Below are 16,305 nucleotides of genomic sequence, written 5' to 3' on the forward strand. Positions count from 1 at the left end.
TGCTGATATCAGATTGTAGTCATGGACAGGAAAGCACTATATCCTTACAACGAGTTAATTGTTTTTTTTCTCGACAACTTTACCACGTCTTTTAAGATTTTTGAAAACATTTTAAAAGCAAGAAATTGCTTTTAAATATTGTAAAGACATATTTAAATTATCGAAAGATATTATATTGTTAAAAAGTGTATTTTTTTACAACGAATGCAGATGTTTTTAAAACAATTTTTGTGCAATTAATTTTATAAACAACAACAAAAACGATCATTTTAATAAACTTTTTGATGAACCCATATATTTAATAGTCTAAAACATAAAAAAATTTTGTTATGCTATATTTTTTTTGTTATGCTATAAACTTTCTAATAAAATTTGTTTACACTAAGCTAAACGCTTTTAAATAAAGTTTTAAAACACTATAAAATAAATTATCATAGAATATTAAAAGAAACTTTTATTTTAAAAGTTTTTTTTTTAATGACGAATGTAATTTTTTTTATTACAATTTGTATTCTTAAACAAGGACGACAACGAATGTGTTTCAAAAAACTTTTTTTTAAATACTTTTTGATCATTTAAATAAAGTTAACTAGTTTATAGTTAATAAGTTTGTTTTTTTATTTAAAAGAGTTCGCCTAATTTTATAAAAATATTAGGAAAGATCAAAGTTTTATAGTTCGTCACAAAGATGGTTTTGTATTAGGAGAATTTAAAAAAAAATCTTTTAATTTTTTTAAATGTTTAACTAAATTTATTTATATTATTTTATTTATTTGTGTATTCTTTTTTTGATTGATATATAATAATACATTAATAAATAAAAAATAATCATACAAATATCTTTATTTGGACATAAAAAAAGAAAAAAAGATTTATTTGCTATTCTTCTAATCAGGGTCGGCATTAAATAACTCGCCCAAAAAACTTGCCCAATAAGACCTGGGCAATCTGAGTTTTATTGGTTTTTTTTAAGATATTTTATAATTTTATGAATTATTAACATTATAACTATTATATTATTAAATAAACTAATTATTAATTAACTATTAATTAACCGTTTTTTATGAACTAGATTATTATTAACTATTATTATTAACTATTATAACCAACAATAACAGCTTTTCGAAAATCGCAATCTATAAACATATTTTTATAAATTGCGATTTTTTTTATCATTTGTTATTCACCTCCTAAGGCTGAGAAGGCCACTATAGTTGAGGAGGCTACCTTATTGTGGTCTTAACCCTCTCTCAACTCTTTAACTCCAAAACACAAACCTTTATGAACAAGGCCAATGCATAGAGAAAAAAGTTTAAAATAAATCAATACATATAGATTTAAAATAATTTTTTTTTTTCATTACAACTCTAAATTATGTTTAAAAATCATTTTCAAAAAGATTTAAAAACTTTTTTTAAAAATTATTAAACAACATGTAAAATATATTTCAAATATAGTTTAAAAATTTAACAAATATAAAATAAAAACAACACCCAATAAAACCCAAAATTACCAAAAAAACCCACGGGGCCAGGTTTTTTTTAAAAAAACCAGGGTTTTTGCCAACCCTGCTTCTAATATTACAAAAAAATCTGTTAGGAACTTGTTAAACCAAGTGACGAGTTATTTAACCTTAACGTAATTACAAAACATAATTGAAAATAATTTTCTATTAGAGTTTTTGTTTTTCAGATTTATATCAGTTAACTTTTTTTTAAAGCTATAGGCTTTAATTTTTTTCTCTTTTGTCAAGACTTCTTTCTTTTTTATTTAGTTTGACCTGTTGATAATTTTTTTTTCTTTGTCAGTTTTATTCAGCGCTTTTTTAATTATCTAAAGAGCCGTGGTCAAGCTTTAAAAAAAAACAATTACATGCGTGGTCAAGGTTGGAGTGCAATCGCACGCCTTTTTTGTCCACAACTGATATTTGAAAAAAAATTGTGGTCAGATGAGTCAAAATACAACCCCATCTCATTAGATGGAGTCCAGAAAGTCTGGCAAAAAAAAGGAGAAGCTTATAAATTGAGTGGTTTTTGAAGTAGTGTAAAGCATGGAGGAGGAAATGTGATGGTTAGGGGTAGTATGAATTGCAAAGGAATGGGGAAATTGACATTCATTGATGAAAAAATGGATTCCTCAATGTATTGTGAAATTCTCAAAGCCAACTTGCAACAATCTACTAAAAAATTAAGAATGGGAAACACTTCCATGCTTCAGCAGGATAACGATCCACAACATACCACTAAGAAAACAAAGGTATACTTTGACACAAATAACATCAATGTTTTGGAATGGCCATCTCAAACTCCGAACTTGAATCCAATAGAAAATTTGTGGTATATTTTGGACAGAAAAATTTGCCAACAAGCATTTAGACGCAAAATTTGCTAACAAGCATTTAGACGCAAAGAAGAATAATGACTATAATGAGCACATGGGATAAAAATTATTTTAATAGAAAACTAATTTTTTTGATGCAATCTTTAAAATTATGATTCTTTTTTAAGTGTACAACTATTTTTTTTTTCATACTGTATGGTTTTCATGAGAGGTCAGTAATAAACAATTGTAAAGTCGTAAAGTGGACTTAGTAAGAGTGTTATTATTTATCAATATAGGAACATCAACAATATTATGATTAATATTAGCAGGCGTTTTGTTTGGTTTAAAATATACTAGCCACTGCAAGCCCTAACCAATCACAGATGAGAGATCAGATTTAAGATCAGATGCAATCATATTTTTATTCAAAATTCATGTTAAATTATATATATATATGCATGTATACTTATATAAAAACATCATGATCAACTTGTGTTGATCATAATGATGATTGTGATTATGATGATGATTGTGATTGTCACAATCATCATCACTATTATCATTAATACCATTATTATCATCATCAAGCTTCAGCCTCTCCATTCATCCTGCTTCCCTAACATAAAAAAATCTCAACCATTTTTGTTTCTAAACTAAAGCTATTTCATAACATATGTAATGCACTCACTTCAAGCTTTCTTACTTCTAGCACTACCATTTTCTCCTGAAGCTGCTACTTCTCCACATGCTGATACTTAAGCCACTTTAATCTTCTCTGACAAATGTTGTTCATTATGTTTTTTTCTAACCTCTGTCTAAGATTAAAGCTCTTTTTCTTGTGTTAGAGTCATACCACAAATCCAGATATACCACACACACACATACCACGCATCCAGATATTCAATTAATAATATTCAAATTATATTCTCTTTCATCACATAATACATCATACAAATACTAAAGTTTATACATCTAAATAAATAGCAAACAAATATGTTTGTATTTGTATAAGCTACAATATTCTTAGTTTACTAAATCTTGTATCTTATCTCAGATTTACATTCTAGAGTCTTTTTTTCATAAATTCATAAGCCTGATCTTATTACTCCATCTCAGAATAAGACAGTGTTATTTGCAAAGAAATCTTCCTCTAATTTGACTCTTGAATCTAATAGTCATAATCTTCCTGCCATTCCAGTTGAACAGATTAACTCATTTTAAGATATCCAAATCACTCCAGCTTCTGATGCTTAAGTCCATTCTTGATTTTAATCTTTTATGACTTGTGGGTCAGACAACATTTCTATCAGTCTTACAAAAGTGTTCTCCAGAACGCTCTTTAATACTATATAATATATTCCTATGTGACACTATGCTTTAATCCTTGCTAAACTACTATTATATGCTAAACAGTGGTTCTAATATTTAAAAACTCTAGAAAACACCCTATATATATATATATATATATATATATATATATATATATATATATATATATATATATATATATATATATATATATATATATATATATATATATATATCCATAGCCATGTCAGTATTTAATAATTAGTAAATCTATGCATAAATTTGTAAAATAACTATTTAATATTTGTATTATAAATTTTTTCTTACCCCTGGCTATGAAATCCCTGCTAAATATTATAATTTTGCCAGGGCTGGGGCTGGCTTTGTAAAAAATCTCATTTTTACTCCGGGCCGGGACTATAGTCCCTCACTACAACGAGACAAAAGAAAAAACCAATGAGTTGATTCAAGAAGATCTAGTGTTCATCATCCAACTTTCTACTTACCTCTAAAGCAACAGTTCTTAACCTTTTTGTAGTCACAGACCACTTTCAAAATTTTGGCAATCTGGCAGACCCCTTGTATTGTAAAAAACACCTTATTTATTAGTATCAAATAAAATTTGGTGCATGACAGTTTAATGAGATGGTTGCCACTGTTTCTTTTTAATGAGCACACTAAATTGAGGAATTGCCTTAGACAATGCATGATGCATATTGTCTTTGGTGTTGAGCTGGTTCTGATTTTTAGTTTTTATTGACACTAATGAAACATAGTAGCAACTAATGGTACATAGCAGTAAAAACTAATGGCTATTATGAAGTTTTATAGTTCCCAAAAAAGAATTTTTTTAAAAAAAACTCTTCTTTTATACTTTGTAATTTTAGATGCACATAACATACAAACACCAAAAGCTGACTGCATTGTAATACATTTGTGCTCTCGCCCAGTTGCATACTGAATGGAAATGACCTGCTGCAAAACATTAGAAGATATATAACAATCCTAGAATGGATGACATCATTTATTAAAGGCACTGCTTTAACTTTTTTTTTTTTGATCGCTACCATACATGTCTAGTAAACAAATGAAGAATCATTTTTTTTTTAATTTTTAACAATATAATACAAAGTATCGATTGAAAATATAACAATTTTCCCGGTCATAAAATTCCACACTTTAATTTTTTCTAAACCTATGCCTGCTACATGTGCCCCCAGAACAATACTGATATTAACAATAAGGAGCCTGAACCCTACAGAATCCACAACCACAGGTTAAGAAACCCTGCTCTAAAGTATTTGCCTACAAGGCCCTCTACAAGAAAGTAGCTATATCCAGTTAACATTTGCCTAGGATGAGTATTTTCGATACACCTTTTCTAGTCTTTACTCAAATAAAAGCTGTAAGTAAGGAGGTTTTTAAATCATTTAAGCCTCAAGTAAGGAGTTAATTTTTCCTAGCCTTTGCCTATAAAGTCAATCTTACAAGACAGGTTGTACTGGATTAAATGTCATCAGTAGCAGAGTGATCATAATGATCCTAATACTGACCTGATTTTTACTACAACATATTACTGGATTTAAAAAAAATACTCAAACATCACTAGAACAAATTATTACCTACTTTAATTATTATATCATAGTTATAAGGTTTAATTTAATCATTTTACATTAAAGTACCTTTCCTGCAAAGAATCAACAGGTTTGACAGGCACAAATACTTACTAATTTACAACAAAAGAAAGTTTAACAGTTTTGTTAAGCTGTTAGAATAATAGACTCAAAACTATTTGACAATAGTATCGAAACTATTTGATAATAGTATGGAAATTATTTGACAATAGAATGGGAACTATATTTATATTTTGTATTTGAATATTTAAAATTTCTCAATAAAAACAAACTTTTAAAAATATATATAATTAAAATAGGTTAATTTTGTGATAAATTTTAATAAAACAAATAAAATGTTATATTTTATTTCAACAAAAAAATTTTTACTCAACATCTATAATGATACAACTTTTTAGAAAAAGGACTTTGATTAAGTCAACTTATAAATTTTTTATCTGATATATTTATCAGCATACTTTTATTAAAAAAGCAAAACAAAAAATAAAATTAAATAAGTTTAGTACAACTTAACTTCTAATTAAATAAAAAATACAAAAAAATAGATAAACCTAAAAATCTCCAGTGTTGATTCTTTATTTAACTTTTTAAACAAAAAGTAAACAACCACTTCCATACACTTTCGATTAGGCAAAGAAAACATATCTCTAAAAAAAGTAAACAGTTTTATAAAGCCTAAAAACTCCATACTGAAATAGCCATCTATAGGGGCCTCATTACAAAGGGTTTGGGTTAATTATTATTAAATGTGTTCAATTTTATTTTGCTTACATACCCAATCTCACTTTTTGAGAGTACTAATAACCTACAAGAAAGTTTGTTTTGAAAATTTGGTTTATGATCTTTGTAGATCTAAAGTAGAATTGAATTACCTGCAAGGGCAACTAATTCAATTCTACTTTTTAGGTTGATTTTTTAAGCAATACTTTCGGCATTTCACTTATAAATAGGGGCTTGTTCTCAAAACTCTTTTGAGAACAAGCCCCTATTTATAAGTGCAAAAAATCAATGTAAAAAGGTGCTGTCTGATGATTTCGTATTTTATCTCAGAAGTAAATCTTCAACAGCATCATTAACAAAGGTAATTTTAGTATTCCATTACTAATTCATGGGACTTATCTTATTACCTCTCCCAAGGATAAGGCAGAACTATTTACAAATTTAAACTATTTACATTTTGACTCTTGAATCTTACATACATACTCTTCCTACCATTACAGTTAAACAGGTTAACCCATTGTTAGACATTCAAATCACTGCAACTTTCATTGCTAAACTCATAGCTTTCTGTTGCTAAAGTCAATTAAAATCTTCTGCAGCTTGAGGTCCAGACAATATTGCTGTCATAGTCTTACAAAAGTATTCTCCAGAACTTTCTTCAATTCTCTCTAAACTATTTGATAAGTGCTTGACTGAATCTTGTTTTCCTGCCTTCTGAAAAATGGTACCTGTAGTTCCAATATTCAAAAACTCTGAAGAACATTCCAATCCCTCCGACTACCATCCAATCCATCTTCTCTTGATAATTTGCAATGTCTTCGAGTTTTTGATTAGCAAACTTCTAACATTCTATCTTAAGTCAAATAACTTACTGCTAAACAATCAATACGGTTTTCGAGCTTCTCCTTCTACCACTGACTTGCTAACTGCTATGACTGAAAGATACCATGCATTAGATGTACATGACGGGGCAAGGACAATTGCTATTGATATCTTTGTAGCTTTTGGTAAAGTTTGGCATACTGGACTGCTCCATAAGCTTGTTTCATATAGCATATCTGGGAAATTCTTCATTATTCTTTATTTCCAATAACTTCTAGGGCTACTCAGGATTCTATACTTAGTCCTGTATTGACGTTATGTAAACTAATGATCTTACCAACAATATTACATTTAAATTTAAGTCTCCTGACAAAAAGTCTTCTTTTTTCAATCGTTTAGAACAGGTGCTGATCTTGAAACAGATTGGGGGTTGCAGTGGCTTGTGAACTTTAACTCCAACAAAACTCAGTTATATACTGCAAACAATTATCACAATACTGTCAACATTCCTATATTAACAAATGGCAACCATCTCAATGAGTCCTCTTCTTTATGTCTTCTTGGATTATCATTTAAAACTGACCTCTCATGAAAACCATACATACAATCCATCACAAAGTTGGCATTTACTAAAGTTGCTTAACTTTAACAGGCTTGTCATTATCTTACTCCTGTTACAAACTACATTCTGATACCAAATACAAATTTACTATTGTATACCTACTAATGTCTACAAATCTTTTATTTTTCCCTGTATGGAATACTGTTGTCCTACTTGGGCTAGTTCTTCTAATGATGCTCTTTCTTGTTTAGACAAGGTCCAAAAACACAATGTAAACATAGTTAGACCTTGCATCTTTGCATCTCTCTTTTCTACAAATGCTACTATGATCACTACTCAAAGGAACTATCATCTCTAGTTCCATCAACCAAAATTCATTCTCGCTTTACTTGTTATTCAGCAAAGTCACATCCTTTTACTTTATCTCTCCTTGCAGGCTTAAAAACTTTTGTTTGGTTTTTTCCCTTCAACCCTTTGCAACTCTCTTCAATCTTCATATTTTCCTGACTCATACAGATCAGGGTAACAACATCAATTTTTCCCATGTCTAATAACATCTGTCCAACAACATCTGTAAATATAATGAGGTATAATAACATCTGCCAACAACATCTGAAATTTTATTGATGTCTAATAATATCTGTCCAACAACATCTGAAATTTCATTGGTGTCTAATAACATATGCGCAAAAATTAAATGAATATTACAGATGTAGTTACATCTTTTAAATTATCAATGTGTACTAACATCTGTGCAACTACATCTGTGGATTCTACAGATGAAGTTACATCTTTTAAACTATCAAAGTGTAATTAACATCTGTGCAACGATATCTGTGGATTTTACAGATGTAGTTACATCTTTTAAATTATCAAAGTGTAATAACATCAGAGCAACTACATCTGTAGATTTTAAAATAAAGTTATTTTTAAAATGAATTAACTAATAATGTATTATTTTAACCAAATGTAGTTTCATATAGGATTTTTTCCGGATGTAATTACATCTGGAAAAAAATATTACCTAATAATGCATTATTCTAACCAGATGTTTTTACATATAGACATTTATTCAGATGTAGCTACATCTGGAAAAAAAAATTAACTAGTAATGCATTACTTACCAGATTATTAACCAGATGTTATTACATATAGAAATTTTTTCAGATGTAAATACATCAGGAAAAAAATACTATCTAATAATGCATTATTTTACCCAGATGTAGTTACATATAGAAACTTTGTCAGATGTAACTAAATCTGAAGAAAATACTTCCAGATGTTATTGAAATTGAAGAGAAATTACCAGATGTAGTTACATCTTTCTAAAGATGTTGTTAGGGGTCGTTAAATTTTTAGATGGTATTGGACAGATGTTATTAGAGTAAAAGAAAAATACAGATGATCCTGGAAAAAAGTGTACAGATGATCTTAGACTACTCCACAGATGTTGATGGACAGATGTAGTAATCTTTTACCACTCATACAACCTTCAATTTTCCAAGTCTTCTGTAAACCGTAACCTTGCTTTATAGCTCTAATCTTTTTTTCTAGTAACTCCCAACTTAATAGTGGTTGCTTGAGGCCTTGTTGAGAGTAAATTAGAATTAAAAACAAAAATAAAAGGTAGGGTTAAAAAGAAATTTTCAAATAATGAGAAAAAATATCAAAAAAAGGAAGTATCAACTTTTTTTACAATAATTTTATTGGTTTTTTTTGCCCTTTCCCTTGTTGTTTTGAATTCTTTCTGAAGAGGAGAAAAAAGACTAACACAGGAACCTAGCCTATTATCATTATAACTGTTAAATATTTTTAAAATGAATTAAATTTAAATGAATTTTTAATGAAAAAGCATTCTGAATGTAATCTCACCTATTGAATGGGATTCTATATTGAACTTCATACATTTCTGCATCGAATCCTAATAAAAGCAAGTTGGAATAGAATATCTCACGAATATCAGTATTATCTGGCGATTTTATATTTGACATTTTTATTTATTTTGTGTTTTGCATTTTTACATTATATTTCTACATTATTTTTGTGTTGGGATTTTTGGTTTATTTCAATTGTATATATTTCGCGGGTTTTAATTGTATATATTTCACGACCGTCGTGTAAATAACTGCAAAAGCTTAATTGCACAACCGTTGCATTGTGTGGGTAAAAGTCGATTACGAGAGTTTCATAAAAATATATTAACTACATGTTATGAAAAAAATAAAGAAATATTAACTATTAACTATATATTATGAAAGCTTATTAAAGACTTTGCCACTAAATAACAATTTTAGTGTTGCCCACTCCCCCTTCCAGGTATAACAGCAGTTAAAACTCGGACTTAGCGTGATGCGTTTGCATTTGTTTTTTACGCTTGCAGTAAACACGAGAGTTTCTTAAACGCTGAATTCTAAAACGCCGAAATGCTGAAAAACCCTATAAGAGAAACTGAATAAAAATCAAAGCGATCATCAAACCCGACATTAATGTTTAAATTATTGTTTTGAATTTTATTATAAAATTTTATTAAATTCTATTATAAAACTTAAAATGAATTTGAATTGTATTATAAAGTTTGAATTTTATTATAAAATTCAAAACATGTAAAATTAAAAAAATAGTGTAGCAATAAGTTTTGTATTGCTATGGTATTTGTGTATCGTACATCCAAGTTAGAGTGATTTGCAGCAATTAAGTAAGTTGAGTGGAATCTGCACAATAAGAGAAAAGTCTGTCACTAATGTCAAAACTGTTAAAGTCTGTCACTATTGTTAAATATGTACAATAAAAGAAAAATCTGTTATCACAGCAAGAGTAAATTTTTTAGTAAATTTTTTGTTGTTAATTTTTTCTATATGTTTCTTTATTCTGTGTTAGTTAACACAGAATAAAGATTAATTAATCTGTGTTTTTTTAATCTGCGTTAGTTTAAATTTTTAACAGAAAAATTAGAAATGAAAGAATTGAAAGTTTCTTTTATTAGCTTTTTTTAATTTAAAATTTTATTTACATAATACAAAGTAATCTTTGAAGTATGCCTGCTTTGATAGTATGGTTGATCCATCAGTTTGACAAACCTCAAGTACTTTATTTTACTTATTAAAGGAAAACAGTCATGTTTTCCTTAAATAAGCTGAAACAACAACAAAAAGCGATAGATTTACCAGATTTATAGATATTTTACATAAGCATGTTATAAATTATAAAAAATATATATACAGTCTACATTCTAAATGGTTTACTCTCATATAGCCTGGCTAAATAGAAAAGAGCGACCATAAACAAAGCAAAACATAAACAAATAAAATAGAATGAAAAAAACACACACAGAAGGTTGCTATTAGTCGACATTCATATTTATATCTTATATATCTTCTATGGTGATATATTTTTTATCACCAGTGATACAATAGTTGTTTCTATTTATCTTGATGTAGCAATTAGTATTTTAATTTAGTTTTAAGGACATATTTTTAAATGTTGTAAAGAGGGATTGTTTTTGATTTATTTTAAAGTTGATTCCAGTCCATTAATGCAGAGTATTTAAAGGAATGTTTACCATAGGGTTTTGTATTATATGTTTGCACACTCAGTGCAACTCTACAAGATTTTCTTGTGAGTTGACAACTAGTTGCATCGCAAAGAGTAAACCATTTATTAAACATTTGAGGTAGCTTTTTGTTTAGGCAGCTGTGAATAAATAAACAATTACCAGTTTTGATTATATCATGTAATTTTAAAATTTGTAGTGCGTTAAGAAATGTGAATGTATGGGTACTTTTCGGTAGAAATTCAATAATCCTGACTTCTTTTTTTGCATGATAAATACTACTGCTATTCACTTATGTTTTGATTCCATGATAAAAAACAATATGTGAGGTGAGAGTGAAATAAACCATAGTAAATAGATTTTAAAGTTTTCTGTTGTGTGAAATGCCTTAGCTTTGACAGAATGGCAAGGAATGTATTCAACTTATTAGAGATATAATGATATTAGAAGTCCAGGCTAAGCTATTGTCTAGCTTTATACCCAAGTAGTTTACAAATTTTTTGCACCAAAGTTTTTCCCATTTAATTTAATTTTGAGCTGCTGGTCTAATTTTTTGTGGCGACTTTTAAATAATATTAAATCAGTTTTTTTAGAGTTAAGAGACATTTTGTTAGCATTTAGCCAGTTGCATAGATTTTTAAGGTTATAGTTAACGTATTTATGGATTACTAGCAGAAAGCAACCCGTAATACGGGTTTCGGTCGGTCTGTTAATTTATAGTGGCTGTTTTCCACAATTTAAAGTTGCGATACCTTAACTAATACCCTGTAAGAAAAACTCCTTCAAATTAAAAAATAAAACTATCTGTAAAATTGAAATAAATTAGTTTACCAATTATTTAACGTTATTTGAGTAATTTACAACTGACATAGGTCATATCAGTGTATGGCCGAACCATTTTCCGAGACATTACTAAGGTTCAACAAAATACGTTTTTAGTTACTGACACAAAATAATAACACTTCTTGATGCCTTAAATTGACGAAAGAATAAAGCTAAATTCTTGTTATATTTTTTATAACATGAACTTTAATTAATAAGATTAATATGAAGTGAAGTAATTTATTTATGAGTTATTAATTTTTTGGTATCCCCTTGATACATATTTCTCTAAAAAAGGAAATTGTCTTTAAAACGATAAATGCACACATCTAAATAAATTTATTATAAATAACTAAACAATTGAGTACAAATACGTTTCAAACAAAAAAAGTCGATTTACAGTCAAACATGTGTATTAGGATGGAGCGATTTTCATAGCAAAAAAAAAGAATTTAAAAACCAATATTACTGAGACACGAATCAATGTCTATTAATTATAAGATAAAAGTAAAAAAATATTTTTTGATTTTGATGAGATCTTGAGGGTCCTCTTTGGAATTTAAATTCTTGACAGGTCCTAATATTTTTGAATTTTTTTTTTCTAAACCATATCAACCTTGGACTCAAAAAAAGCAGAAAAAAATGCTTGTTTCATAAATAATAATTTTATTAGAAAAATTTTAATCAATTCAACTATATTTAAGTTTAATTGGTGAAAAACAAATAAAATTTCAATTAAAAAAGACAAAAACAAACCAAATACAAACAATAGTATATTATAAAAAATAAAAAATTACAAATTAAAAAAAAAATTACAAAATTAAAAAAAATAAAAAAAAGTCATTAAAGAAAAAACGGCAACAAAAAAGTTATAAATATCTTCACTGATAGAAGACATTTACAATCATTTGGTTGCTGTTTTTTCTTCGGTGTCTCCTAACACCCCGGTATGGATGAGCCCTCCATTTGAAGGATGGCTCATCCATACCGCCATTACTTTGCCACTTATTGAAGGACCTCTCTGAGAGAGGCCCTGGGTGTTGGGAGCGATATCTTTTGTATTCCTCAAATGTTAACGACTCTAAAATTACAAATAGAAGAATATAATAAAATTTAAAAATATTTACAATTTTTTTAATCAAAATATAAAGCATAACCTCACCATTTTCACAGGATGAAGAGGATGCTAAAAATAAATTAAAAAAAGTAAATTAAAAAAAGTTAAACTTGTGAGAAATTTAATTTTAATAAAAATATGAGTAAAATGCAAACAGTTTAAAAATGCCATATTTATATTAAATAATTCTTTCACCTATTGCACATATTTCTCCGTAAAAAATATATAAAATTTAAAACACAGCCCTACCAGTTATGCTTCTACCAGACACTAAAGACAAAAAATATACCTCAGAATAATTGATAGAATTATATTTACATATAAATAAATATTCAACTATAATTTTTTTTACCTATTCCCCTCATTTCTTCCATGAAGTTGTCTAAAGTAAGATAAAAGATAACTGAAGCTAAAACTAATTAAAACTAAACTAAAATTAACTATAAACTAAACCAAAACTAAAAAAAACTTTAAATTTTAATATCTGTACCTCAGAAGACTAAGGTCGGTTATCCAACGGTTATCCAACTAAGAAATAGTGTATTTTACAGAATACAGAATTGTAACTAATATCGAACAATAGGTATAACTATGCGCACTAATAATAATAATATTCACTGTGCTATTTCAGATAAAAGTCACTAATTTATGTTTCTGCTTGAAGAAATTATATTAATGTATTTATATTAAGAAACAAAAGCAGCGAGTTCTAGTAATGAAACTACCTATTAATCATTTTTAACAACAGACACTAACATAAAGATAAGTCAAAGGTAACAACATTACACAAAAAATAATTAAAGATGTTATGTATTTTCAGAATAGTTATATTGGCTAGACTACACTTAGACCTAAAGCAGTAACACCACTAGACTGGTAAGGTTGACGAATCTTGCTCTAGATCTATATCTCAAATATATTGTGTGTTATAGTTATACTAACTATAAATCACAATTTTTTTAAATGTTATATAACATATAAAAACACCTCATTTAACGATCATGTACACATTAGATAAAATCAGGGATGCAGAGTACCAAAAAGGACTCCGGATTTGAAAGTCACAAAAAGATTACTTTATCTTAGTTTTTGGTATACAGGAGCACTAAAAATATAAATATGTTTATGGACTACTAATTGGTAAAAAATTAGGACTATTAGGTTAGAGGAACAATCATTTTGTTAGCCCAGAATTCTTAGGTATTATGGCGGCAATGACTCCTGGCTTATAAACAATAAGTTTCAAGTCATCAAATCTCATGAAATTATTATAGCAGATAATAAGTCAATAAACATGTTTAGAGCTTCTGGACACTACAGACTTGGAAAAAGTAGATACAAAAAGCTGGAGTCTTTTTGGGACTTCGCATCCCTGGATTAAATACATTTCATACTATTATAAAAACTAATTTATATAAACACATTTATAAAACAACTATATATATCACTACATACACGTATTTATCAAACTAAATATATCATCTCATACACATATTTATCAAAAACTTTTTAACTTTGAGCATAAGATAAACATATAAGCAAACCTTTAACAGCTATAAAACGACATTTATTAGCATTTAATATTTTTAGCTTTTTCAAATAAATACATATTCAGATACCTTAAAATGAAGCATAACACAACATTCTTTTGACAAATTCCAGAAGAATTTTTATTTATTTTTCTATTCCTTATTATTTTTTTTAAGAATATACAATATACATATAGATATAGAGCAATATAAAATAGATTGATATAAACGCAAACTTATGCATATAAACTTACATGAACACAAACAACAATCTTATTCTATTTAACTTTTATATTAAACACATAAATAAAAATTTTATACTCATTATTCTTTCTACAAAAAAAAATAATATTAATCTATAAATAAGAAAATGAATTAAACTTACTAAAAAAGCCATCAGCTCCTCTTAATTGCTCCAGAAAATAAAACAATACTTGCTTAAAATGTTCTAAAAAGACTAACGACAAAACTGAAACAGTTTACTTAAACAGAAATTTTAGTTACAAACTTCTTCTAAAAAATGAAAACAGGCTATAAAAATTAGAAAAATAAAAACAACCAACAACAAACAAACGATTATTTGAATTTTCTATTTTAAACAATGAACAACATCAATTCTTTTCGAAAATAATAATATATCACCCCTAATTTGCTTGCTTGCTTGCTTGCGAAAGACCGCATGGAATATATAACCGTGCATTCAGATTTTACAGAATACAGAACCGTAAATAACAATACGAACAATAGGCGAAACATTAGGCGTAACTATGCGCACTATTCATTACCGTATTAATATATAGATTTAAAATAGAGAAGGTTTGTATCACCTGCAAAAGACTCTACAAAATTTTAAAGCTTTAGACATGTCATTTTTATATATATGAAACAACAAAGGGCCACGGACAGATCCCTGAGGAACACCTACCTTGATTTCGTTTACCTTTGAGCTCACCCCACTAATGGACACTAATGAGTTCTATTAGTAAGGAAAAATTTGAACCAGGAGTTTGAAACTCCTTTAACACCATAATAGGATAGCTTATAAAGTAGGATGTCAACATCTACAGTGTCAATTGCCTTTTGAATTTGATAAAAATACCACATCCAAATGTTCCTTCATCCAGAGAATCTTTATTTTTTTCTGTTAGACTTAGTAAAGCAAGTGATGTAGAGTAGTTTGTTTGCAAACCAAATTGTAATTCAAAAAACAGTTTATATCCATTGAAGAATTCATATAAATGGTTAAACATTAGCATTTCAAGAGTTTTAATAATGTTGGAGAGGAGGAAAATTGGCCTATAGTTTGGCATAAATAGTTTTAAATCAGTTTTAAAAATAGATATAACTTTAATAGTTTTTTAAGTTTTCTGGGGAAACACCACTTGAGATAGAGGTATTAAAAATGTTAGAAAGAATTCTTGAAAGTTTCGTTTTTAATAGTTTTAGAATTTTAAACGATTGCTAAACATGTTTATTTTATTGACAGTAAATATAGAGTAGTTAGTTTAGCAGCAAACTTCAATCTATTTAAATAAAGTTTGTTAAAGAAACTTTATTGTTATTATTCAATGAAGTCTTTATAAGTATACTAGTTTGTTTTTTTTTTGTTTATTTATATTTAGAAAATTGACAAGGAATGCAATCATTGGGAGAAGCTTTGAGTTTTGGAAAATGCTATCTATGAAAAAAGGTATGTCCTAATCAAATTATTATAGTAAAACTGTCTAGTAAGGGGAGAATTGAGTTTTAATTGATGAAACAGAGTAAAATGAAAAAAGTTTGATAATTGATTTTCTACTAGTTTATTATTGCTCTGTTCTTTTAAGAACATTGAGTACTCTATTTAAATTCTCTGTCGACCATTTCTTTGCTCAGTGGTTGCTTGCAGCCTTATTAAAAGTGAATCAGAATAAAAAAAA

The 16,305-nt window shown here is 27.7% G+C and overlaps 1 protein-coding gene across 4 annotated transcripts in view; it reads right to left on the reverse strand.

The window, feature by feature from the left end:
• The window catches only part of LOC136090262 (HAUS augmin-like complex subunit 6), a 126,031-nt gene extending 116,526 nt beyond the window's left edge, over positions 1-9,505 (reverse strand). For 2 of the 4 annotated variants that reach the window (XM_065816517.1, XM_065816515.1), the window contains exons 1-2: positions 9,241-9,462; positions 5,816-5,911 (exon numbers count right to left, since the gene is read on the reverse strand). In XM_065816517.1, coding sequence (XP_065672589.1) covers positions 5,816-5,911; positions 9,241-9,359 — 215 coding nt within the window. In that variant the 5' untranslated portion in view covers positions 9,360-9,462. Of the gene's footprint in view, positions 1-5,815; positions 5,912-9,240 lie in introns of all 4 variants that reach the window. The other 2 variants (XM_065816516.1, XM_065816514.1) reach the window with 2 other exon arrangements.
• Positions 9,506-16,305: the final 6,800 nt, after the last annotated feature.

The sequence above is a fragment of the Hydra vulgaris genome, chromosome 13 (assembly GCF_038396675.1).
Source record: "Hydra vulgaris chromosome 13, alternate assembly HydraT2T_AEP".
NCBI lineage: Eukaryota > Metazoa > Cnidaria > Hydrozoa > Anthoathecata > Hydridae > Hydra > Hydra vulgaris.